Below are 27,761 nucleotides of genomic sequence, written 5' to 3'. Positions count from 1 at the left end.
AAGTTATACATCTGTTACGACGCCGTCGTGTCGTTTATGTTGAAATAAACTGCTTGATTAATGCAAATGTTTGTTTGAGCAATTATACATGGTATGCGTGCATAAAAGCTGTTGTTTTCATAATTTATCGACCTTGTAGATACAGAAGGCAGCTATCCGACTGCTAATGACACAATGCATAGTTTCCTGAGGCATCATTGGCTCTGATTGGAACACCTATTTTGACACCTATTTATCACCTATGAATGGGCTACAGTGATGCCAGAACTACCGTCTGAAAGCCTGGAGTCTCCCGATTAAGAGGGGAAAAAAGTAAGTTTTTATCTTTTATGGTTTGACAGCTATTCTCGATTAAATACAACATGGTCCCTGGCATCGCCGACGATGCCGGAGTCCCCAGAGTGTTAAACAGTGTCGTCGTAGGTTTTATAGATACCTCCAAATACAACACCTACCATTTTCTTGATGGCATCAGAGATAAAGATGAAGGAGATGAGGCTGGAGAAGCCTTCCTCTGTGAAGCGGGTCATGTATTTGATGATGTAGCTGGCGTCCGACAGAACCAGCAGGAAACACTGCAGACACGAGTGCAGCCCGATCCACAAGCGGAGCTCCATGTAGTCGATGTCGTTATTCCTGTGAACGCGTTGGGAGCATGGCAAGGGATGAATCTTCTGCACGATGTGGTTATTAGTAAAGTCTACCTGCTCTGGCATTTGTGTGTCATACTTGCTAAACTCGTAAAGAAGCTTCTCAAAGATGAGAATGGGTCCAGTTGAACTGAGGATGATGAGCGGTTGTCCACCAAACACACAGAAGACGGTTCCTGCTAAAGCAGTGCCAAGGAAACTCTCCATCACCCCCTGAAAGCAAGAGAAGGGACCGTCAGACAGACGCCAGTCAGACAAAACACTCTGACCGCCTCCGGATTAGTTAACAACTATCCAGGTTCTGCTCATTGCTCTTATAGTTATGGATAGTCTAGCCATCCATTACTTATGTAGCAATGGGGATGTTACCTGATGCACTGAGAAGTACCTCGCTCTATTTCTCTAATATATTAATGTATAAATATATGCCAATATTGCCGTCTCTAACTTATTTCTCCTTTTCTCCGCAGGTCTTCCTGAATAAGTGCAGTTGTACATGTTGATCTGTCTTTCCTGTCCTCTCCACCCCAACCAGTCGAGGCAGATGGCTGCCCTCCCTGAGCCGGGTTCTGCTGGAGGTTTTCTTCCTGTTAAAGGGGAGTTTTTTCCTTCCCACTGTCGCCGCGTGCAGCTCAGGATGGGGGATTGGATTGAAGTCATGACTCGATGCAATCAGTTGGTTTCTATTATAGGATATGTAGGAATTGGCTTGAAATGATGTGTTTGTAAAGTGTCCTGTGACAACATTGTTGTGAAGTGGCGCTATACAAATAAAGTGGAATTGAATAACCTGGTAATTATCAGTAGCATCTCCTAGAAGTCCTCCGAAGGTGATGGCATTGGTGATACAACCCAGATAGATGAAGACCACCGCCGAGATGGACTGGATGTGGAAGCCATCGTAGATGTCACTACAGTAAAATGGGAGCTTCCTTTTAATGTCCAGCCAGAGTCCACCACCGATCCTGTTAAAACAGAACAAAGTTAGACTCAGTGTTTAAACACAGCTGGTCTGAGAGGTGTGTCGGGCCTCCTGATGCTTATTAATCCCTGCTGCTCTGCAGGTGTTTGAATAAAAGGATATTTAGCTGTTAGAAGTGTATTTATTTAAGTTTACATCTTACCTGCTGTAGAAACAAACTTTTTTTTTTTTTAGCAAGCTAAATCTATGAGTACTTGGGAAAAGAGGCCACCAGGGGAGCAATATTTTCAGCATTTAAACTTATTGAAAAGATTTCCTGTGTATTTTAACACTTGATCACCTCTGTGTCAGACATTGTAAATATATTTTTAACTTTATTAACAATACAATACAACTTTAGTTTTAAGGCACGTTAAAAACAACAATGTTGACCAAAGTGCCACATTGTGGGGGGTTAAAAAAAAAAAAGAATAAATAACATACATTAGGACAACTTAAAAAAAGAAAATTCAGACATCTAAAAGCAATCAAATTAAAACAATCTGAATAAAATCAGATCTAAAGAGTCAACCTATTGTGCAGAAAGCTAGCTTAAACAGATGGGTCTTCAGTACAGATTTAAAGGCAGATATAGTGGAGGCCTGGACTATATTAACCAGCAGTGGATTTATGTCGCTGGGCTGCAACATCATGTTTCAATCCGGATCACATTCAGTCGTTTTCTTTTCCCTCAGCTCTGTTTCCCCAAAGTTTATTTAAGTTCATTTCAGCTCATATTTGACAGTTTCGGCCTAAACTTTAGGATTCTCATAAAAAAATCATCATTAACGGTTGAGTGAGATCCTCAAACAAAGTTTTTTTTTTCCAGTTTTTCCTTACTTTCCAGTGAATTTCAGCTCCTCGCCCAGCTCATGTGGAGCAGGAAGTTCTTCATCTTCTCCCCCAGCTGCTCCACCTGCTGTGCCATTCATCTGACCCAGCTCATTCAGATTCAGCACCGACTTCCTATGAAGAAGAACGATTAAAAATGATCGCTGGCTTTGATTCTGCTTTAAGACTTATGGAAAAAAGATGGAATATGTGACAAGACCAAATCTGTCAAGATGGGGATTGTACTTTGGAGAACATTGACCTCCTACCAAACTGCATAAAAGTCCAACACAACAAATAGTCCAGTGTTAATTCAGATTAGATCCCAATCTAGGAAGGAGTCCAGTAAATATGCTGGAAAAAATCTCGTTATCTGCCTCCCAAACCCAAAAATGAACCTAAAAGATCGACTAAGAAACTTCCAGGTCAAACAAAAACATGTTTACATGCCTCATTTCTGCAGAAGGAACCTTCTTGGGAGGTTCGATGCGTATTTTTGGGTCCCATTCGCCTGGAGGAAGGACAATGACCTCATCCAGAAACTCATCCACACCTGCAATCAGGTCATCGCGCTCTCTTGCTTTGTAGGCAACATCACTGAACAGCTGAAAGGAAAAGGAACGATCTCAATAAACAACTCGGACGTGTCTGTCTGTCTGTCTCAGATGTTGCTGCACAGCCTCTTACATCATCCACCATGAGAGTAGCAATGGCTCTGCCAATCTCATTGTAGGACTTGGTTTTGCCTTGAGGACCCAGCAGGATGAAGAGAAACCTGCAGAGGAAAATGTGCAAAGGGCTCATTAAAGCAAAAGATGCATTTAAAAGTGACGGCAAGCGGGAGGCAGCAGGGATGCTGACCTTGTTGGCACGGGAACCTCGGTGAGGCCTCCCAGAGTTGTGGCTTGAGCCAAACGTACGAAGGCGACGAACGGTTTGTCCAGAAAATCCACCTCGCCGATCAGGACGTTGGAGGCTTCAGCATCCCGGGGAATCTTCTTCATGAACTTATTCTTTAGCTGGAAGAGGAGGGAGAGAAATCATGTGAGGTGTTACACAACTCTCATCCTCTTTTCTACGTGACCTGTTGGCTCCGTCAGAGGCTAAGCACTGTTAAATCATGCTGTGTGTCGGAGACCGCCAACAAAAGCCACCAGCAGAGCTCCCAGCATGAAAATGGGAAGTTCACTGATGATACTGGTGGTTTTATTTCAGTTTATTTTATCTTTAAAAAGGAGCAGTGCACATTAATAAGCATAAAATGCAAATATGCAAGATCGTAGCAAAGTTATTTTCCGTATTCCATCCCTAAAGATGGATGAAAAAATGATCATTATTATGACCTAGAAATCCAGCTCTAAATTCAGAGTGTGCCCCTATAATAACTTTATGGTGGACGGCTCAGAGAAAGCTGGAAACATGAAGTATTTGTCAGCATAAACATGAAAGCGTTGGGTTAATTTGATCATATGAGAAGTATTCATTTATTCATAAAGCCCCGTCGTACCAGGCTTTGTACTTTCTGGGAATATTTTTCAGCTAATCTCATTTTAGTGAAAAGTGCATGACACTTTTTAAGAACATTAACTTTGTTAAATCTTACCAAATATGTGTTTTTCTTGGGTTTAACGCCGTTTCATGCTTCAGGAAAGAAGTCGTTCTGTTTTGTGACGCAGAAATTGTTTGAAAATGTGGAATAATAACAAAAACAGGCACTAATCCTGCATGACCGCTCGTTTTGTACCGTTCAAAGCCAAACCACTAACGATGAAATGGGTCGGTAATTACAGGATAACTTCTAATAACAACGACAACTTGTAGAAGTTATTCCCTGAGATAACTCCAGGATTTTTAAATCTAAATTAAAAAATGAAAGAATTTCCAGTGTGCAGTGTGACTGTTTCCTGTCATATCATCTGCATACAGTAAAATAATTACACAACAACGCGTTGCAGCTGTTCTGGTGCAGCTTTCTTCCTCCTCCTCACCAAGGAAGCACGTGGAAGTGGAGTGGTGGGTGCTTAAATTAAAATCTCTGCATAATCTGTTAATGCTGCTTTCAGAGTCAGTTCACCAGCTGGTCCCCTTTCACTCTCCCCTAACTTCTCACTGTTCAGAACCTACAAACAAGACATGGCAAGAACTGATTTTAGAATCATTTCTCTCTCTCTCTGCAGCGTCTGATGCTACCTGCAGCCACAGCGACATGAACATCTGCGGGAAAACTGCCCTTGTGTTATCCTAAAACGTCACGTTGTTCCAGCTTTATGAGTGTAAACTTGCAGTAAGAAAGAAAGACAAAGAAAGCTGAAGGTGCTATTTGAGTGTCTGCAAACGAGTCATTTCTCAGTGGTCACATGTCTGAGTTACCTTCTCACTTTCTTTAAAGTTTGTGTGAAGATATTTGTGCTTGTGACAGAAACAGCTGTTAAACTGCAGCAGCAGCAAGACTGGGAGTTTTCTGTGTTTATGCACATCATCAGGCATTCAGCAAATCCTTACAGGTGAATTTAATTCATCTAAATACAGCATGTAGGATGTATATCACCCATAACTACTAGGGGTTATAATAGATTCTAAATTAACCTGGAAAGACCATGTACATCACATAAAGGTTAAAATCTCAAAAATACTCTTGTACAAAATTAAAGATTTATTACCAAAAAACCATGGTCTATAATCTATTCATTCATTCATTTTCTGAACCGCTTAATCCAATTCAGGGTCGCGGGGAAGCTGGAGCCTATCCCAGCTGGCTTTGGGCGACAGGCAGGGTACACCCTGGACAGCTCGCCCGTCCATCGCAGGGCCTATATATATATATATGTCTATAATCTACTGTACCTTAATACTTGCGTATATGTCATACTGTGTTGAACTGTGGGGCGGCGCCCACAGGACAACTCTGAATGACATTATTCTACTAAAACATGCCATATGTTTGATAAATAATGTTAGTTATTATGATCACACACATCCATTATTTATTAGATCAAAACTCATGAAATCTGATGATTTGGTTTATTATAAGACGATACAAGTTATGTTTAAAGCTAAACAAAATATTCTTCCAGAAGGTGTTCAAATCTACTTTAAGCTTCAGCAGAGTAAATATAACTTTAGAGACAGCTGTAAATTTATTGTTCCAACATCTAGGAAAGGAGTGAAACAGACAAGCTTGTCCTTTCAGGGGTTCAACCGTGGAATAAACTCAGTAATGAGGTAAAAAAATTGTAATTCTTTATTTCTAAGGATCTATCAGTTTATTTTTAAGAGATAAGCAACTTTATAAATGATTTTTCTTTATAAAAGTCACACATTGTGTATGGAATGCATCTATTTTTGTTATTTGTATAAATTAAGGTAATTCTACTTGTAAGTGTACATTATTAGATATACAAGCTTTTCTTCTGCCTGTTTTGTTTTTGTTTTACTTGATTGTTTTTGGGTTTTTTTGGAAATGGACAAACTGGTTGTGACTGATACAAACAAAACTAACTAAATAACTAACTAACTAACTAACTATCACAACTGTCCATTGAGTTATTGAGAAATAACTCTGTTCTACTTAAAGGACAGGAAAGTGTATCATGACCCCAACAAAGCAGGTTTCTAGGGAACTGGGAAAATATGGGTTCTGCTGCTCATAAAAGCTGGAAACGGTTATAGATCAATTGTGAATTGTTCAATTGCTCTGCATTAGCGATAGAGCAATAAAACCAATTAAAAGAGGTGTGTTAAACTTACCGGTTTCTAAAGAAACGTCTACATTTTCCTTTAAATTTCATTTAATAACAGAGAGAAAACACAGCTGCTGGTGGAGCAACGAATTCTGGCAGAAAAGGATGAAGCGTTAATGATCTGCATCGAGAAAGGATGCGAGTCATGCAGCAAGACGAGTCAATGCAGCAAAAAGACATAAAAGAATAATAAAGTTAATGTTTTACTCCACCATAAAAATGTAATGAACCATCCAGTCTATTAGAGGAATCTCATCAACATCCCAGACAGCAGAGAGAGAGGACGTAAAAAGACAAAAAAGGCTTAAATGCATCGTTTTTACAGGATATAAACCACGATATAAATTTGTTTAAGGTGATGACTTTGTCCAGAAATGCAGGAATTCTCATTCTGAAGTGCTCAAAGACTGAAAGTCTAGAGTGTTTTGGTACAAATGGAAAGCAGACAGTGACAGTTGTAGGATTTTTCACTGTTATCCTTCTCCGGAGAAATAAAATTAAGCTCATGATAACAACAGGAACTTATCAATCTGCACACACACACACACACACACACACACACACACACACACACACACACACACACAGTTTTCTGTACAAACAGGCATGCATGTACTCCACAGTTTAACAAATTCACATCTAAGCCAGCAGGCTGTGTGGATTAGTAGTATTAAGTGGTTCTGATGACTTTGGGAAAGCTCTCATAAAGACCCTGCAAAAGGAGGGAGAAAACTCTGATGAGTGTAAAAACTGAGTGTACACCCTGCTTATTGTCTTATTGACAGCGTGAAAAGCTGAGCAAACAAACGGTTTCAGATTTATTTCAGCTGAAGGGAACAAGCATTCCCTTTGAGAACTGATAGTTGTGTTTTTATATCTTCAGTAAAGGAGTGTGCAGGATATTTAAAGCAACCACATGCTGGGTTTGGTCTTCATTTTGGGAAAATTCAGTGGTTTATCCTTTTAGTTCTTCTTTCACCGTTTTTGACGCTTCGCTTTGGTACAGATTTAACAGTTTTGGATTATTTTTGTAGTGATAGTGCTCATGTTATTCACATAAATTAAATGTTTAATGAGTTCTTATAAAAATCAGACTCTGCAGGCTGGTCCATGTAGCCCGCTGCTGGATCTGCATGTAACAGCGACTAATCACTATGTAGTTCATAATTCATGGCTGTTTTACTTCGTAAACTAGTCATATCTGGTGGTTTTATGGCTTTTACATCGTTTTTGTAAAGTATAAGCTGTTTGGACAGATAAATATTACCCACAAAGACATTCAGCGAGATGCTTTATGAATGCTGCATCATGATCTAACACAGCGTTGATATAAAGCAACATCTGGAAGTACATCGCATGCTGCATTCCGCTTAGGCAGCTGAGCTTATTCTAAATATCTATTAGAATTTAACCGTCTATTCTTGTTGTGGCACATAGTGGGGACCAATAGGTCTTTAGGGGGACCCATGGTCCACCAGTCCACCCCTTTGGTCCTGATCTTGGTAAGAACATTGTACAATGTGTCCTACTGGTACATGTTCATTGATATCCATTGGTCCATCTGCAAACAGCAGCTGGTTTTAATCATTCTTAGTTTTTTTTTTTTTTTTTTTATATCATAAACTATTGGATGTTTTTCAGAGTATGTAGTAGTGTTATGCATAACATTAAAGGAAAATCTCAGTGAACCCTTTTCACTTCTTTTTACCGCAGTAGCCTTGAAATGACTGTTGAATTATTTAAAAGGTTACATTCAGAGAAAGCAACAACTAAAAACTCCTGTTTGCTGAGCTGTTATGTCTGTTTTTAGGCTCCACTTTTGTCCCACAATGAGTGCCAACACATCGACAGCTCACATTGATGCAGTCGGTTTTCTCATTACCATGAAAACAAACGCTGCATTTTGTTTTGATTCAGTCCCACATGCGGCGCCCTGCTGACCCAAATACTTCCATGCATTAACTTGCTGCTGAAAATAGTCAGACTAAGCTATTTTCTTCTGCTGGCTAAAAACTGGACCAGCTTATATGACTACAGCATTTGTGAGCTTTAAACATGCTCACAAGCAGGAATCTGCTTCACACAGATAGCTGATATACTTTGATGACTTTGGGATTGCTATAATTATCACATGAATAATTCTAAATTATCCGTTGCAGTGACGGATCTTTTCTTTTTCCGCAGTTAATCTCAGACATACAAGGAAAATTAATGCATGGCTCTTCATGAGCTACTATCCTGCAGGTTTTACTGCTTCCCTTGTACAACACACTTGATTCAAATGAAAATGTTCTCCAACAACTTGCTGTCATATTCTTTTACCAGCCTGTTAATGAGCCATTGATTTGGGTCAGGTGTGTTGCAGCAGGGAAACACTAAAACCTGCAGGATGGTAGCTCACGAGGACTGAAGCTGGAGACCCCTGAATTAATGAGTAGCTAGACCTGTAACAAATTTTGCCATGCAATTAATTGTCTCAGAAATTATCGTGATAGACGATAATATTGAACAAAACGATTATTGTTTACATTTTGAGACTAATTTATGCTCATCCAGTCCCCAGTCTTCTAAAACAGAGCAGGATTTCTCCTGGGGTTTTGGTGTGGTTATCTGGAACATGTGGTGTTTAAACACCATCTAACACAGTTACATAGTCTATGGTCAGCTCATGTAAGGGGAGATGTTTGGCCTTGACCAGAGGTGGAATGGTAAAATTGAATGTCTTTGATCGCCTTCAGTATTTCATTTTTCATATCATTGTAAAGTTGTGGAAACAATTCATACTGGCTGTGAAATGTTTGCAACATTTTTCAAAATGTCGCCTTTTTAACAATATTAAAGGGCAGCATCGCTTTACCAACCACGCTGTCTGAGTGCACGCCATGTTGCACCGTCCTGTTTGTATTTAATCTGTCTTTAAACTCCCCGCTGATCGTGGACTGTCGGGAAGATGGAGCTAGCCTGTTTGTTGAGGTTTTTTTTTATCCAGCTGGGAAAACTGCAGTTGATGATTGTGTTTTAAATGCAGATAGAAGCTTGTTGTATTGCAATGTTCAGTTAATATGATCTTAAAACAAATGCAGCACTCATGCTCAAAAGAAAGACAAGTGAAACTGCATCCTTACTGCATCCGGCAAACTTATTGCACGCATTTTTTCTTATCGTGCGATTAATTGACTTATTGCGTATTGCAACAGGCCTATGAGTAACCAAGTGGGTTTGTTTTTAAATCCAAGCATCACATAATCATAATGGAAGCCTTTCCTTTTGAAATCATTGTTTGCAGCGTTTTGAAATTTTAAGGGTTCAACATGTTGGGTTTATAACTTTACTATATGAACCTTCATACCTCCAACTCCATCAAAACATTTGTTAGGAAACTCTTCTGAGCACACTGTCCTGAGGCTGAGACTCTCAACAGCTTTGCATTCAAGGCCAGAGAATCACATGACAGCTGTGGTTTTCTGCACTGCATCACTTGCCAGCAACTGGATATCAACTCACTGGCTGTTTTGAAAGTGGTTGATTTAGCAAAGAAATGCAAGTCAAATATCCAACTCCAAAAGTCAGGGAATACTCAATAACTGCAGTGATTTCACCCATTTCTACCACATTTCCTTCTGGATCAATACAATATTTATTCATCATCCTATCTTACACTACTTCCCAGATCAGACTTCTGACCTCCGACTCAAAACAAACACACCAACAGTTATGGAGCAAGAGTTAACCTTCGACTGAATTTTCCTGGCTGAATGGAAAGAGCTCAGAAAAGAGAGAAGAATCAGTCATCATTAGAGGGCGCCACATCTGCCTATTTTAACTACAGAACTTTATAACTTTAAAAATATTTTAGTGTTTCTGACTCATTTTGATGGCACAAAAGTGTTTATTCTGTTCATTCCTGGCACCATCGTTGCCCAGCAACATCTCAAGAAACCAATCTTCACAACTTTTACTTCAGGGACAATTTCTGCTTTATGCACAACGTTTCACGCTAGCAACTGGATATCAACACACTGGATGTTTTGAACGCGCATCGTGGCTGATACATCACAGAGATGCAGGTGGACATTATAACACGAAAAGGAAGACAGATGGAAACAGAACAACACATAAGACAAAGGTCAACATTAAACTGACTTTCACTGGTTGGAGAGAGCTCAGAGTAGAGGCAGGATGCAAGCTGGATGTTAGCCATTGTCACAGACCCCTCATTCAATTCAATCCAATGTTCAGTAGCGCTTATATAAAGGAACCACAGTATGTTGTTTTAGGTCATATTCATCAGATATTTGTCAGAATTTGTTTTTGTAAACAATGACACTTGCACACACCAGTTAGTCCAGGAGTTCCACAGGGCTCTGTACTCTGTCCAGTTCCCTTAAGTTTATGCTAAGGAATGTTATTAGTTGTAAAATAAGTCAGAATTGCCCCATAGAAAAGAAGATTTTTTAGAATTTAAGAGAGCATGTTATTAGAAATTCATCATAATTTGCACCAACTAAACTCAGTTTTAGTGTCTTTGAAGATCTTTTGACTATAGTTACATGATGTTTTTTTAATTCTGGATTAATCATTCAAATCAAATAATTCGGAATTAACGTGTTCTCCTTCGAGTTTATTTGGAAAAATTAATTCGGAATGGAGGTTTACAAAAAACACGTCCTTACTTAATTCCTCTTTAGAGCGGCGGGCTGGGAAGGGTTCTGATTGGACAGAGGGAGCACGTGACGTATGACGTATACCTGAAATAAACAAAGTTGGCTCCCTGCTTCTCCTCTTTTCAGTCGTAACTTAAATAAAAACTACATAATAAGTTCCAGTTTTGTCACAGTTTGATTATAATTTTGAAGTACCACTTTAACACGGGCATACTACTTAAATTTCAGCAACTGAGAGGGAAAAGGAAGATAGACTACCGAAGACGGGAGGCAAAACAACGCGCATCATCGGGGAGAGACAGGGTAACAAGCATGCTCAGAACGAATGAACTTAGAGCAGAATAAAGTTTTAAATGACAGAAGAATTAAAATGCAAATAAACCAGCCACTTAGTTTAGAATTAAGGTTAATTCTGAATAGACTTTTGCATCAGGAATTATGTGTTTCCATTGTCATTTTGTATCAGTTTATTCAGAACTAAAGAGGAAGTAAAACTCCCATGTAAACACAGAAACTGAGTATATTAAATGTTTAAAAACTTTAGTCCAAAGTCCATTTTATTATTTGAACCTTCTAATATGACTAGACTGAACACAGATAAAGTACACAAATAAGCATATGGCTACACAACCACAAAATAATGTAAAAGAAAAAGTACCTGGTCAGAGCTGGGTGTATCAGAAATATCATTCATGCTTCGGCTCTGAGCAGGATCTGTAAACGAAGCACATATTTATTTCTGGCACTGGAAATGCAACTCAGAACGTGCTGGTTTACATTAAAAGAATGCAAAGACCAGCTTTGTGGTTATTTACATAAGGAAGCAGCTGAAAGAAAAGTTCATTTTGTGTTATTGGTGTTATTGCAGCAGCAGAGAGTGCAGGTGAGAATTTCACCATGGCCACCTGTTTCTGTGGAGGATTAAACCCTAATGGCTCACGTCTCTTTTTTTCTTGAGCAGATTTGGTAGCAAATAGAACCAAACATGAGAGTGAACAAGAACATACCACACAGAGAAGAAATCCAGACAAAATCCTCCAATAATCCCCTTCACCCAGATGGGTCCACAAAAGAAATCAGCAAAGGTGCACACAATAGGACCAAAAATCTCTTAAGTAAACACACAGTATGCCCAGCACATTATATAATCATGATGAAAATATAGATAGACACACACACACGCACACATAAAGCAATCTCAAGCCTTGAAATCATGCAGTGGCTGGACGTTAGCTCAGCTCATTTCAGATGCAGAAAAGCTGTTGGGTTAAGAAAGTGAAATCTGAGAGATTCAAACCTGACTGCAAGTACTGAGTGATCCAAAAGCACCAAAATACTACTCAAGAAGTGTCTTCCTGTGGAAATCTGTGTGCATGTGAAACCATATTCTTATTTTTGATTCCGTATTTAACTTTATGTGTGCTATGTACATACATAGATGGTGTTAATGTGTGTGTGTGTGGTGTGTTGAGACTCACTAAGGCGCCCAAGGCTGCTTGACTGCCGAGAGCGTAGGTCTTCTGTGGAGCGGTGGATCCCAGAAGCTGTACTAGTACTACGACTCAGATTAATCTGAGGACTACGGTCTGACAGAGCAGCAGCAGCAGCAGCAGATGTGAAGACAATGAGCACAGAAGAGGTGATTTTACGAGGAAAGGTGAAACAGGTGGCGATCAACATGGCAGAAAACAGAGGAAGCATTAGGATGTACAGTAATCAGACACTCAGTTAGACTCTGCTGATTGGTAAATGAAGATGCAAACACACAGCAGGTACACTCACTGGAGGACGTGTTGGACTTTCCCATGTCTGCCAGAGAGCGGTGGATTGGCTTCTTCGTCTGGTGACGATGCTTCCTGAGCAACACAAAAATGATCTTCTCCTTCAGATCCGGAGAAACTAGGCCATCCGTTATGTGCCGATCCACAATCTCCTCTGGAGTAAGAATTTGCATCCATCAACAAGGCAGCTTGACATCTGATAAATCATGAATGTATTGATGTGTATTTACCACTTTTTTCATATTGGAATCACACACATTTTAAAGGAAAACCATGTAACTTCCAACCCAAACAGCAGCCTGATGTGAGTAATAACGGATGATTTTTGGGGTCAGTATGCAGTCAGTATCTGTCGTGGGATCATGTGACCTGGAGGCCTTGCTTTATGGCCTCCACTCTATAAACACAGAGGAATCCGCTTTGTGCTATTTTTTTCTTCATCTTCCAGCTAAAGTTTGTCATGGCTAAAGGAAGTAAGAAGGGGAAAACTGTGTCTAAGGAGGCCAGTCGGTCCAGAGGAAAGACACGAGTCCACATCAGCAAAGAATAGTCTGGTTGGAGTCTGACAAAAGAGCAGTGTGGATGTAAAACCCACTCTGTTTGCCTCAGTGTTAGCAGAGTTCTAAACTAGCTCTTTGCCTGTTGTGCAAAAGCTGATGAACTTTTCCACATCTTTTAGCAGCGTTTATTCAGAACACTGGCAGTAAGGGCCTGATGAGCTGCAGAACGTTGCAGTTTGCTGTTTAGTACAAGCTAAATGTGGCTAGCTGAAGCTAATCGGCCACAAACCAAAGCTAATGTGACTCCCTAAACATTTTGTGGAAAGCACGGATGGAGACTTCTCCAAATCTCCAAATGAGAGTGAATCCCAACAGGAGAATATTACTGGTGATTTTAGCATTATTTAATGGCACGGCCCAAATGTTTAAAGGTGTTGTTCATTTTACATGTTTGATCTTTACAATTATGTTATCAAGCTTTCCAGCAATGTATATTACAACCAACATCAACTGGTACTATTCAAGAAATAATTGACAAAAAGCTCAGTTTAGTTTTTTAAAGTATGGCTTTAGTTTGCTAATGTGTGCAAATAGTCTTGTGTCATTTCTCATTTGTTTTAAACTTTTAGCCAACAGAAAGGGAAATAGAGTTTATAAGGCATGATAAAGACAAATAAAGAAATGTACATATTTTGCACAGTATAGATCAGTGTTTTTTCAACCTTTTTTAAGGCAAGGCACACTTTTTTCACTAAAAAAAAAATCACAAGGCACACCACAAACCAAAATGCTTTTTTTTTTTTTAAAGTCCACATTAATAATATTAAGTCCATTTAGCCAAAGCCTCTCGAATAGAAATAAGATAAACACAAGAAAAAGGAATTTTATTACCTTTCACCAGGGTATGTTTGAATGAACACGCTGCTTTTTAGATCAATTTGGGTAAATTGGTCAGGACACTCCTGATAATCTCTCACGGCACAATAGTGGGCCACGGCACAGTGGTTGAAAAACACCAGTACAGATTATGATTACATAATTAAAAATAATTTAATCTTCTATTCAACAAGCCTCATAACATAAATATTTTAGGCCAAAAACGTTTTTAAGTCTCCACATTTGATGTGTAAAAAAGTTTAAAGAATGAGACTCCTGTAAAAGTTGGGATGTTGTTTGGCGCTACCAGTGGTATTTTCAAGAGAAATGCTGATGCGGCTCCATGTGCACCGTGCATGGTTATGCTTAGTTTTTAATTTTTAGTGTGACTGACCCACAATCTGAGGCAGTGAGTAGCCTTCCAGGTCGAGCAGAATACTTCCTGTTTGTAGGCAGGTCCTGAGCTCGAACAGGCTGTGCAGGGTCAGTGTGGAAACATGAGGCTTGCTCCACCTTTCGCCTCCCTCCTCCACTTTCTCCTCAAACTTCACCCACCTACACAGGAGGAAAAAAAGCTCAGGGAATGCAGTTCTGTTGTCTGACCACTGAAAGACAGACAGAATTATTGACTTGTCTCAGCCTGAGAGGAGAAATCAACAGGAAACTGTTGCATAACTTCCACTGCTTCAGTCACATGTGGTGTTAAAGTCCTGCTACTGAAGTCTCAAAATACAACCGTCAACCTTTAAATCCTATCAAAAGTGACCCCAAATCCTGAACTAATGAAAGCACAAACACTCCTGAAGGTGTGTATGTGTGTGTGTTTATACCTCGCAGACTCTTTCCACTCTAATTCATCCCCCTCATGCTGTAGCGTGTCCATCTCCGTGAACAGTGTGGGTGTTGGGGTGCCATCATCATCACCCAGTATTTGGCGTAGTCGATCGGCGGCAGGAGAAACTGGAAGACAGACTCCGTTTAAGACTTTTATAAACCCTTGGAGCAAAAAAGCAACTATGGTGGGATGCTTGTGCTATAAAACCAACAGGATGATTGATTAAATGACTCATTTTATTTGGTAAGAAAGCATAAAAAAACATTTTAGGTCAACTTTTAAGTTTCTACCAACCAGTAAACAGTTTAGTAAAACCAGAACTAAGGTGGGCTAACTGACTTGGACCACATTAATGTCAAGCTTAGAGGTTTTTGCTCTGCTCATATGGGTTGCTTGTGGCTTCATGGTTAGAAATGTTGGCTGGTCTGCTTATTTGTTTCAGCCCAAAGACTTTTTATAAGAAGTGTCACAATATGTGTAGTTCTAGAGCCAGAAGAGACCATATCTAGACAGCGGGGTGGAGCTGGAGAGTGACACTGGAAAACTGAACATACATTACTTTAAATATCGCTAATGAAACAGGAACAGATGCACTTTGCAGTTCTCCAGATTTCTTGGTGTTCTTTCTCTCTTCTTTGGATGTTTGCTGCTTTTTGTTCAGTTCTCTGTCGAGATGATCCCACCCTGTTTCACTGAGGTTAAGGTGAGGATTCAGTCCTCCATCAGAGCTGTTGCCACCGATTTTTAGTCCAGCTTCTGTGTCATGTGGCATAAGTCACCCTTTTCTCCCAGTTTCCCTTCCTTCAAAATGGCTTCTTGACAGCCACGTTTCCATGGAGACCATTTCTATTCTATTCTGTTCTATTCTACAGTCATTTACTTTTATCCAAAGCGACTTACACACTCGTACCCCGATAGGCACATTGGGGGGGCAACTTGGGGTTCAGTGTCTTGCCCAAGGACACTTTGGCACATAGTTTGGGGAAGTCTGGAAGCCTGGAATTGATCTCTCAACCCTCCAATTGAAAGCCTTTCCTCCTGAGCTACAGCTAACCATTCCTGATGAGCCTTCAGCCAGCTGTGGATGGAACAGCTAAAGGTCCAACTGTATCTCCCAGGTACATGGAATGACTTTTGTTGGATTTGTTCCTGTTTCAGACTGTTTTTAGGCGAGATTCCTCTCATCAGACCACCTTTTCAGCTCATTTCTCTTTGGGAATCAGCTTTTCTGTAGGCTGTCAGCAAGTCCTGAGGTTGTGTGTTGACACATCACTGGTTCGTCCCTTCTATTAGGAGACTTCTATGTCTATGAAACAGCAGCCAATGTCCAAAGAAAAACATCTGCAGAACTATTCCTCAAGACAACTTCTAAAGATTACAAAAATGTGTGCCGCTTGGATGCAAAACAGAGAACTGAGGACTGATCGAGACCTTTGACTTGGTAGCTTGTGTCTATTTCTGTTTACAGTTCATGAAGAAATCTCTCGAATTCATGGAAATTGTGGGGACAGCAGTACCTTCAGCCTCTCTCTTGTGCATCTTGTATCTGGTGATCAGTGAATCATACTAGTATGATTAGTTGCATTTTGTGTTTGGTGTTGTCAGATGTTGCAGCAGGCTAAAAACAGTTTACATTCTTCTGTTAAATGTTGTTTTCTTTAGTATATTCTGACAGAGAATGTCTTCCACTGGTGTTTTTACCCCTCTTTGTGAAGCATTAACAACATGTCTAATTTAAACAATCCCCATTAGTCATCTTTAACAAGCAAACAAGAGCCAGTTCACCTAATGCCTGTCTGGTCGCCATGCATAATCTATCAGTTGACACCTCTTGTTGTAAGTTTGCTCTGCCCAGATCAATCTCCATTAACATCCCAGGCCTGGAGGCACACCTCACTTTACATCCCACCATTTATGTGTGGATGTATGTGTGTTGATCAATGCCGGGATGTTTATGTCGCCGGTTATTATCAGTTTGCTCCTCAATGTAAGAAAAAAGCTAACGGGGAAGAAAAACAGAGAAATGAACTCAATCACATTCTTATTAATCCTCATGTGACTGTAACCATAATAGTGTAACTCTTCCATGTAAGTGGAAAAATTATGTCATGATTGTTAATTATAGTGAGATGTGTAATTCTAGTACATTGTTCCACTGATGGGCTGCTGTTTCCATCAGTCCATCAAGTCAGGTCCCATCGGAGCTCATGTTTGTCTCATGCTCATGCTGTTATGCTATTCATGTCTGATCTCTGAGCTGCCAACGTAATCCCACAGAGGGAGATCAGACTGTATTATGTTTGCAAAGTTATGGGTCATTTTTGGGCCAGTGGGGAAAAACGTGCACATTCCTTCAAATGCATGTTACACCATACCAAGCTGCAACTTCAGGGACAGAAAAAAGAAGCTAAAATGAGTCAGTCCTCCGATACTGCACCATGTTAAATCCATTTATTGGCCACTGCAATTCTGATGGGTGGCTTGTCAAACTCGTCAACATGGGAAGTAGAATAAACCCTTGTCTTCTTGCTTTTATAACCGTCTGTATTGTAATTCATCATTATGTGCAACTTGCACATGACACATTCCTTTTGCACATAACTTGGGATTCGCTCTGTTTTTCAGCCCCTAGTGGATGAAGGGGGAACTGCAGTTTTATGCACTTCTGAATAGGCTTCACTTTTAACCGCCGGAGGCTCCGTCCATCTTTCATACACGGTCTATGGAAAAAAACACAAATTTCTTCAGGAAATTCAATAGTATTGAAGCCATTTACTTTGTCTTTGTGTTTAAGGCTTTCATTCCAGGGTCAAGGATTCTAAATATGACGTGATATCCATCCTGAAGATGCACATACATCGTGATAATAGCATAAATATAGATGAGTGTTGGCATGAGGTTGGAAACATAGTGGGTATTTTGGTGTATGTCTGAAGTGAGCAGCATCATGGCTTAGTAGAGGTCTGAGTGCTTCTAGCTTGTTTTACTGTTTTTTTTATCTCAGCTTTAACCATTGTGCCCCTTACATCTTCCTTTTTGCGCTGTAAAAACAGTTGTTCCTTTGCATTTAACAAAATGATGTTTAAATAAAGTTGAGTTGATCAGAGCCAACGTTGGCTCCAATATGTTAAATGTAGCCAACCTTGTATTGGGTGGACATGGGAGTGGGGTAGTGGAACTGTAGGGTTTGGTGGCTAACCCCCCGTTAAACAGAGCAGCACATCATTTGGTGGATTCCAACAGCAACTATAGCTGCACTTGTTGACTGTCTGATCTTTGGTCTTTCTGTGTGTTTACTCAGCAACATGTTGAAAGCCTTTCTACTTCCCTCTGTGAGATAAAGGACTTGCTGAATTTATGGTACGAATTACTAATTTTTCAAAGTTCAAGACTACTAAGAATATTTGTATTTCTCACACTATTTCCAGCCAAAGTTATCAATAATCCATCTGAAGATTGTAACAGGGATATCTACACTACACTAACGCTTGTCTTGTTTATACCAGCCCAGGGAAAATGTCTCAGATACGCCACTACATCCAACCTTCCTCCTCCTCAGCTGGACTCTATGGCTTGTTAAATGCTGCAATTAGCAATGATGTGTGCACCAACGTGAATATATTTAATATGTTGTGTGAGGTGCATCTATGCTGCGTGTAGTTTACTGGCATCATGAGGCAATCTGAATATAAACAAAGATATAACACCATCAGAGTGGGGGGACTAGTTGTGTGTGACACATCTGTTCAAACTCATGTCAGTAATGGGCCAAACAACTGGATTATGACAGAGAAAATGTTTAGTCTATTTCCACAAATTTCATTCAGTCTATTTAATTTAACTGTTCAGTAATGCAGGTAAATATCTGTCATTTGTTTCGTCTCATGGACATGGTGAGAGACCATCTGTTTTCAGGTAAGTTATGATGTTTTCCTAAACCCAAACAAGCAGTAAGGACACCAAAAGTAAACATGGATTTTAAACTAAAGCCTTCAGAATATAAACTGAATTAAAATGTGCTTTCTGTTTTGCTTCACATCAGTTTTGAGTTCTGATTACGGCATCTGATCTGTTGACCTGTCTGTAACACACGTCTGTCTGTAACACACGCCTGTCTGTAACACACGTCTGTCTGTAACACACGCCTGTCTGTAACACACGCCTGTCTGTAACACACGTCTGTCTGTAACACACGCCTGTCTGTAACACACGCCTGTCTGTAACACACGCCTGTCTGCAACACACGCCTGTCTGTAACACACGTCTGTCTGTAACACACGCCTGTCTGTAACACACGCCTGTCTGTAACACACGTCTGTCTGTAACACACGTCTGTCTGTAACACACGTCTGTCTGTAACACACGCCTGTCTGTAACACACGTCTGTCTGTAACACACGTCTGTCTGTAACACACGCCTGTCTGTAACACACGTCTGTCTGTAACACACGTCTGTCTGTAACACACGCCTGTCTGTAACACACGCCTGTCTGTAACACACGCCTGTCTGTAACACACGTCTGTCTGTAACACACGTCTGTCTGTAACACACGCCTGTCTGTAACACACGTCTGTCTGTAACACACGTCTGTCTGTAACACACGTCTGTCTGTAACACACGCCTGTCTGTAACACACGCCTGTCTGTAACACACGCCTGTCTGTAACACACGTCTGTCTGTAACACACGCCTGTCTGTAACACACGTCTGTCTGTAACACACGTCTGTCTGCAACACACGCCTGTCTGTAACACACGCCTGTCTGCAACACACGCCTGTCTGCAACACACGTCTGTCTGTAACACACGTCTGTCTGTAACACACGTCTGTCTGTAACACACGCCTGTCTGTAACACACGTCTGTCTGTAACACACGCCTGTCTGTAACACACGCCTGTCTGTAACACACGTCTGTCTGTAACACACGCCTGTCTGTAACACACGTCTGTCTGTAACACACGCCTGTCTGTAACACACGCCTGTCTGTAACACACGTCTGTCTGTAACACACGCCTGTCTGTAACACACGTCTGTCTGTAACACACGCCTGTCTGTAACACACGCCTGTCTGTAACACACGTCTGTCTGTAACACACGCCTGTCTGTAACACACGCCTGTCTGCAACACACGCCTGTCTGTAACACACGCCTGTCTGTAACACACGCCTGTCTGTAACACACGCCTGTCTGTAACACACGCCTGTCTGTAACACACGCCTGTCTGCAACACACGCCTGTCTGTAACACACGCCTGTCTGTAACACACGCCTGTCTGTAACACACGCCTGTCTGTAACACACGCCTGTCTGCAACACACGCCTGTCTGTAACACACGCCTGTCTGTAACACACATCTGTCTGTAACACACGCCTGTCTGCAACACACGCCTGTCTGTAACACACGCCTGTCTGTAACACACGCCTGTCTGTAACACACGTCTGTCTGTAACACACGTCTGTCTGTAACACACGCCTGTCTGTAACACACGCCTGTCTGTAACACACGCCTGTCTGTAACACACGTCTGTCTGTAACACACGTCTGTCTGTAACACACGCCTGTCTGTAACACACGTCTGTCTGTAACACACGCCTGTCTGTAACACACGTCTGTCTGTAACACACGTCTGTCTGTAACACACGTCTGTCTGTAACACACGCCTGTCTGCAACACACGCCTGTCTGCAACACACGTCTGTCTGTAACACACGTCTGTCTGTAACACACGTCTGTCTGTAACACACGCCTGTCTGTAACACACGTCTGTCTGTAACACACGCCTGTCTGTAACACACGCCTGTCTGTAACACACGTCTGTCTGTAACACACGCCTGTCTGTAACACACGTCTGTCTGTAACACACGTCTGTCTGTAACACACGCCTGTCTGTAACACACGTCTGTCTGTAACACACGCCTGTCTGTAACACACGTCTGTCTGTAACACACGCCTGTCTGTAACACACGTCTGTCTGTAACACACGCCTGTCTGTAACACACACCTGTCTGCAACACACGCCTGTCTGCAACACACGCCTGTCTGTAACACACGCCTGTCTGTAACACACGCCTGTCTGTAACACACGTCTGTCTGTAACACACGCCTGTCTGCAACACACGTCTGTCTGTAACACACGCCTGTCTGTAACACACGCCTGTCTGCAACACACGCCTGTCTGCAACACACGCCTGTCTGTAACACACGCCTGTCTGTAACACACGCCTGTCTGCAACACACGCCTGTCTGTAACACACGCCTGTCTGTAACACACATCTGTCTGTAACACACGCCTGTCTGCAACACACGCCTGTCTGTAACACACGCCTGTCTGTAACACACGCCTGTCTGAACACACGCCTGTCTGTAACACACGTCTGTCTGTAACACACGCCTGTCTGTAACACACGTCTGTCTGTAACACACGCCTGTCTGTAACACACGCCTGTCTGTAACACACGCCTGTCTGTAACACACGCCTGTCTGTAACACACGTCTGTCTGTAACACACGTCTGTCTGTAACACACGCCTGTCTGTAACACACGTCTGTCTGTAACACACTTCTGTCTGTAACACACGTCTGTCTGTAACACACGCCTGTCTGTAACACACGCCTGTCTGTAACACACGCCTGTCTGCAACACACGCCTGTCTGCAACACACGCCTGTCTGTAACACACGCCTGTCTGTAACACACGCCTGTCTGTAACACACGTCTGTCTGTAACACACGCCTGTCTGTAACACACGTCTGTCTGCAACACACGCCTGTCTGTAACACACGCCTGTCTGTAACACACGCCTGTCTGTAACACACGTCTGTCTGTAACACACGCCTGTCTGTAACACACTTCTGTCTGTAACACACGTCTGTCTGCAACACACGCCTGTCTGTAACACACGCCTGTCTGTAACACACGCCTGTCTGTAACACACGTCTGTCTGTAACACACGCCTGTCTGTAACACACGTCTGTCTGTAACACACGTCTGTCTGCAACACACGCCTGTCTGTAACACACGCCTGTCTGCAACACACGCCTGTCTGCAACCCCTCCTCACCAGATACATTCTCTCCAGTCGTGTCTCCTCTGCCTGATTGTGTCTAATATTTCAGTTTTTTCCTGTTTTCTAACGGCTTAACCTGCTTTAGGATTTCATCATCAGCCTGCATTCAGCCTGTTAGTTTGCTGATTAGATGAGAAAATCTCGCTGTTTGGATGTTTATCTGCATTTGGGTCCATCACCCATCAACCATCACCACAGTGGGAACCTTAATTAATCCAAACATTAAAGGACTTTATATCTTTTATTCCTAAATTACTACAAATATTTTCAAAGTGTGGATGAATTACTTGGTGTAATTTCTGTTTTAACATTAATAAATGCTCAAATGTAAGACATATGAAAATAGTAAGTAAATACTGTTATTGCTGTCTACATTCTTTAAAAAATTCTACATCAGATCACAAAAAAATAACAAAACAACAAAATATTAACCACAGTAACTTCTACTTTCCTTTTCCATTTTCATCACAGCCATCTTTACCTATTTGTGAGCCAGGTAAGGTCCAGCGAGAGGCCGTTATGGAGGGAAAAGGCACCTCAGTGCTCTGCATGTTCGCTGGATCCTCTGACAAAATTACATCCAAAAATGACCAGAAAAAGGCCGTCGTCAGGTTTGCTTTGGAGCGAGGAGGCCTCTTGTTTCTTGTCCTCTTATTAAAGTTGAGAGTCCTCAGCTCACACCTCTTCAGTCGCCACCATGAGTGGACAGAAGTGATTTACTTTCACACCTTCTCCCATGCTTTCTCTCAGCTTGTTTCTCTCCTTCTTCAGGGATTACTCCGTTCTCATGTTGTACCAGTTAGAAAGGTTACTGCACCTTTCATTCGCTAAGAGAAGGTCTCTGAGCTAGAAATCCACTAAAATCTCCAACGTAGCAAAGAGCCAGAGGCTTTAAGAGGGCTGACACACACCACAGGGCCGTCGAGTACTCTCCTCCCATGCACACACACTCGAGCTCACACTGTAGAAAAGCAAGAACATCTTCAACCTGCTGACTCTGAACTCCTAAACAGTCCTGCATCTGTGCCTCAAACTATCCAGCTCAGGTCTTTGCTGTAAACATTTGTAAAACAATCCTGAGTGGAATGGACAAAAACACAAAGCCTGCCACAAAAAAAGACCACTCACAGTCACATCAAATAGCACGCACATACAGTACTCACACACACGCGCACACAGCTTGGAGTTCCTCAGCTCTAATCAGCTTACAGGCTTCGGACTTCATAGCCCCTTGGGAACAGTAACCATGCTGCAAAATATTCAGCACATACATGCATGCCTCTTCACACACTGTTAATGCAAGATCTATGGATTATCTGCCTAACAAACGTCCGATCAGGTCACGCGCCTCTCACTACAGTGACAAAGTCTTAGAGAAGTCAGGAATTCTTGGGGAAAGATTTATAAAACTTGTTATTATCCAAATAAATGTGCAGCAGAAACAGTTAAAGATGTTGTCTGAACTTGGAGGCCTCTCACTGAATGGGAACAGAGATGTTCTCTACAGAACCATCTCCATACGACTGTTGGCTGTATGGACATGGTACTGCTGCATCTCCTCACCATTCAGCTCTAAACTGGTATTTTGGGATTAAACCAGTGGAACTGACCATCAGGATACACATCTGTAGTCACCAACCCCAGACGTCCATGGATGCTTTATTTTTCTCTTCACTACACACACTGGTCTGCACTAAATCACTTCATCCACCAAAGGTGCCAATATGTTTAGCATCTTAGTTAATCTCAATGCTGATTCCTGTAAATTCTTATTAATGTGAATGTCCTATTGAGATTCTGTTCAGCCATTTTTATTATTCCGCCAAACTTTGCCGTGCTACTCCTCCTACACTGTTCTAGTCATTTCAACCATTCACATCTTAAACCCTGCATGTCGTTCAGGAGAAGTGTGCTACGACTTTTGTCATTTCTAATCTTTATCATTTTTTAGATATATAGAAGTCAGCTCAGCGATTGGTCCATTTTGTGCACCAGTACACAGGTACACATCCAAGGCACAGGTTCAAATGCAGCATTTAACATATAGCTCCGCTGTCATTTGTTGGCTGTTGCTTGTGTGATGGCATGCAGTTCTGCAGGCTGCACAATGTGAACTATTGGTCTCAGCTGCACACTTCAAGGAGCAAAGGAATCTATTTGCAAATGTCACAAATATGAAGGATTTGTTCCAACAATGCTCCCTGCAACATTTCAAGACTTTGATAAACCTCAAACACGCTAAAAAAGTTTTTCACATTGAACAAAGTCTTTCATGTCTTCACTGGAGTTTAGTTGAACCTCGCACATGTTTTTGCAATCCTGCTAATTACACCCTGCTGGAAGGGAAAAAAAAAGGCGTTCCCATCAAAAGTGGAAAAAACATGAACGCTTTTTCCAAGTCATAACTAAGCGTGCTAGTGGTGTAGTGAGGAAGTCAGTGTGCTTCAATACAAAAGTTCATGGGTTCAATCCTGATGTGGGGCTATTAGGAAAAAATGTCAGTTGTGCTTCTTTTTTTTTTTTTCCAATTACTTATACTTGTGCAATTTTATTTCAATCATTCATCATAGTTCAATAAATGAGCATTCACCGTTGCTATTATTTCAATAATAGCTGGGAACAGAGATGTTCTCTACAGAACCTTCTTATTGCATTTCCTGCCTGCTGGTCCCCGCTCAGGACGAGGACTGATTTAAAGAAGCGTCGATGCAATATTTTCCTTCGCAAAGAGCATGAAATTATATTATAGAAACAATGAACAATAATATGATTGAATTTAATAATGATTATGAAGAACTGGACTTTATCTTTAAATAGTCCTGTTGGTGAAGCTGAGGTCCAGTTTCTAACCTGAGGGATCGGCGGGTTCTTGACACCCTGTGCTGCTTTCATCATCTTTATAGTGCTCCTCTCTATCCTCGTAGTATCCTCGCGGCGCATGTTCGTAGTGTGGATGGTGGTCATAGTGCATGTGTCGAAAGTCACGGTCAGGGTCGCTGGCACGGGACTGACGTCGGCGCCTTTTCCGCCTGTGGGAAACTGGAACGCCGATGTAGAATGGCTGGGCATCTGAAAGAGAAGGACAGGATTTTGTGGGGAAATTCAGCCAAAAAAACCAAAACCTCAATAAAAAGGAAATGACAATAAAAAAAAAAAATCGATCACGGTAATAATGAAACTGGTTTTGGACAGACTGCTTCAAATCATATTTTTCTGGCCTTTAGGCCGTTATACTCCGTAAGAAGTAACGCTGTTGAGACCGCAGTTACAAAACGGCGTCTTTTAGAGCTGTGTTAGAAATTTTTGTGTCTTGTTTTCCACACATCAGACAAGCAGAATGTTTTGCTTACTCGACATCAGAAAGCAAGTTAGTGATTGGTTGGAAATTTTTAAGTGGGCGTCATCATTTGAAACAGCATGAAACTGAAAGTAGTAAGATTGAACAAGGTTGAACGAATAGGTTGAAAGAATAGCCAGATGAAGTGGTGAGAAAGTACAAATATCTAACACATGCAGCATAAAGACATCCCCGCATGCACATAACCAAGACACTTGTATGTTGTAGATAAAGACACGGACACCACTTCTCACTAATCAGCACCTTATTGCAGACTAGGCTTGTAATGAAGTATAAAATAACTGAGCAAAAACAAACTTTTTCTTGTTTTTACCATCTTGATAACAAGAACAAACTTCTGTGTATTTTTACATTATGTAACAAGCTTTACATGTGCTATTCGTCTGACATAAAATCATCCACAATGATGTGCACTGACCCTACTTTTATGACGCTACGTTACAAAATAGCCCATATGTTTCACCTTTCATCCAGTCTCTTCTCTGAGATCTCTCCAGCAGGTAAAAGTCAGTCTGATGTTGACTCTTTTCTCATCTGTCACTTTCCGTCTTTCTTGTCCACACTTCCTCCAATAATGTGCTGCTGTGTTTCTGTCCCTAATCAGGCAATGTGCTTGTTCAAAACAGTGTTGATATTCAGACACTGGCCTTTGACGTGGTTTCATAAAGCAAAACACAGCTATAATGTGATGTACCAGGGAAGGAAAATAAAGTTATTAAGCATGGGCGCTAGGAATGTACATATCTCAGTGAATCAGTCTGGAGCGTACCGTTTTAAGTTTAGAAATTAAGCATTGCATTAAACCATTACTTCACTGTGCTATAATTTTGTATTAGATGTGTGATGAAAGGCTCAATAAGTTGTTAATATTTGCCAGAAAGAGCATGAATCCTGTGTAAATGCTTAAAGCTAAAGCAAGCTGTGTAATAAAGCTCCTCCCATGTGCTGCATGTCAGCTGCTCAGTCTCATCCTACAACATTATTTCATCAATTTGCTTCTTTTTTGTACGTATTAACTCCTGCTGCTTGTTGCATCCTCATCAAGCTGCTTCACATCCCAACTCTTCCCAAACTCCTCCTGACTGAAACAGTGCCTGACGTAATGTTAGTTGTCGATGCTTCCCTGTAGGAGTGGGAAAATTGAATTGAAAAATCCAAAAATCTGGATTTTTTTTGCTTCACAATTTTAAAATTGATTTTTTGTTAAAAAAAAAATTTTTTTTCCCCAAATAAACAAAAATAATCCATTGTAAAATTTTGTTCATTTTTATTGATTTTATTGATCTTTTCACCTGTCTTCTTGGACATTATAGCAGCAGAATGATGGTCTGGCTACTGTGTTGTTTTTTGCTCATTCAAATCAAGTAAAATGACAAGCAAAAAAAAGTTTTAGACATATTTTTTGTTTTTAATCTACAAAAATCAGCGATATCAAAGAATTGTGAGAATTGTTATTTAAATCAAATCGGCACCCAACAAATCGTAATCGAATCGGGACAAAAGCATGTCGTCACAGCCCTACTTCCCTGCTTTGTACTCAGCTGTACCTTCCAGAACTGAGCAAACAGCCAATGTTGAGCATTTTAAGTGGGTTTTGTTACTGTACATAATTATAATAATCTCTTTAATGAAAGCAGCCCAGACTGAACTTTAGTTTTACACGGTGCTACTATCTGCATTACGTATGTTTAGGTACACAGGTACCTAAACCTCCGTCTGTCCTGGTCAGTCAATTGACTGGTGGACGGACAAATCTAAGCAGTTATTTATTCTGGTGCCAAATTAGCCACTGGACAGGATTTATGTAAAAAAAACAAACATCAAATAACTGAAGTTTGAGACAGCTAAGGGCAGTGAGAGATGATTATTCTCTTCGATATTGACTTTATGACTTTGCAGTGGATAATCATCCACAAAGAGCATAACACAACCTTTTTAAAGGGACAGGACACGCCCTTTTATCGACTGGTTGATGGATAAATGCCTCAACACATCGGCTGACATAAATCTATTGTGACAAACTAAAAATAAACATTGTTCCCTTCATATGAGGTGTATATGTCAGTTTTCCAAACATGGAAACATTTCTGAATGCAAAACCAAACGGCGAACCCGGGGATTTTTTTTATCCTCACCATCGTCATCGTTGTAGTGCCTGTGACCTCTGTTCCTCCCCTGCTGCCAGTCATGGTGGTCCATCCTGGAAGAGACGTGCAGAAACATGGAGGATGAGATGATTCCTACTCTGGTCAGGATTCCTGCTGGCCCTACAGTAACTCACATGACCTGCAGGTTCCCATGGCAACACATATGTCACTGCAACCTCAACAGTTCAATCCATGACGAGAGGAAAACTCAATGGAAAACCCCCCAACGGCCCCTCAGGACCGCACGGTGGCTCAGAACATGGAAACCAGAGGAGACAGTTTGGAAATCCCACTACCTGCTCCCACTCTGAAATTCCTCCAGACTGGTTTAAAAATCTGCTCTGAGGAGGGAGAAAT

The 27,761-nt window shown here is 41.2% G+C and overlaps 1 protein-coding gene across 1 annotated transcript in view; it reads right to left on the bottom strand.

Annotated features, from left to right (window-relative positions):
* The window catches only part of slc4a5b (solute carrier family 4 member 5b), a gene marked incomplete at both ends in the record, with an annotated part of 50,604 nt that extends 23,148 nt beyond the window's left edge, over positions 1–27,456 (bottom strand). Inside the window, 14 exons of the mRNA XM_079256993.1 lie at positions 456–636; positions 730–863; positions 1,441–1,615; positions 2,452–2,573; positions 2,889–3,047; positions 3,130–3,217; positions 3,304–3,461; positions 11,505–11,560; positions 12,325–12,432; positions 12,629–12,781; positions 14,398–14,558; positions 14,834–14,963; positions 24,750–24,968; positions 27,393–27,456. Coding sequence (XP_079113119.1) covers positions 456–636; positions 730–863; positions 1,441–1,615; positions 2,452–2,573; positions 2,889–3,047; positions 3,130–3,217; positions 3,304–3,461; positions 11,505–11,560; positions 12,325–12,432; positions 12,629–12,781; positions 14,398–14,558; positions 14,834–14,963; positions 24,750–24,968; positions 27,393–27,456 — 1,908 coding nt within the window. The remainder of the gene's footprint in view (positions 1–455; positions 637–729; positions 864–1,440; positions 1,616–2,451; positions 2,574–2,888; positions 3,048–3,129; positions 3,218–3,303; positions 3,462–11,504; positions 11,561–12,324; positions 12,433–12,628; positions 12,782–14,397; positions 14,559–14,833; positions 14,964–24,749; positions 24,969–27,392) is intronic.
* Positions 27,457–27,761: the final 305 nt, after the last annotated feature.

The sequence above is a fragment of the Telmatherina bonti genome (assembly GCF_933228915.1).
Source record: "Telmatherina bonti genome assembly, chromosome: 17".
Classification (NCBI taxonomy): Eukaryota; Metazoa; Chordata; class Actinopteri; order Atheriniformes; family Telmatherinidae; genus Telmatherina; species Telmatherina bonti.
Note: the sequence above shows the minus strand (reverse complement) of the source record. Positions and strands in the feature narration are given on the sequence as shown.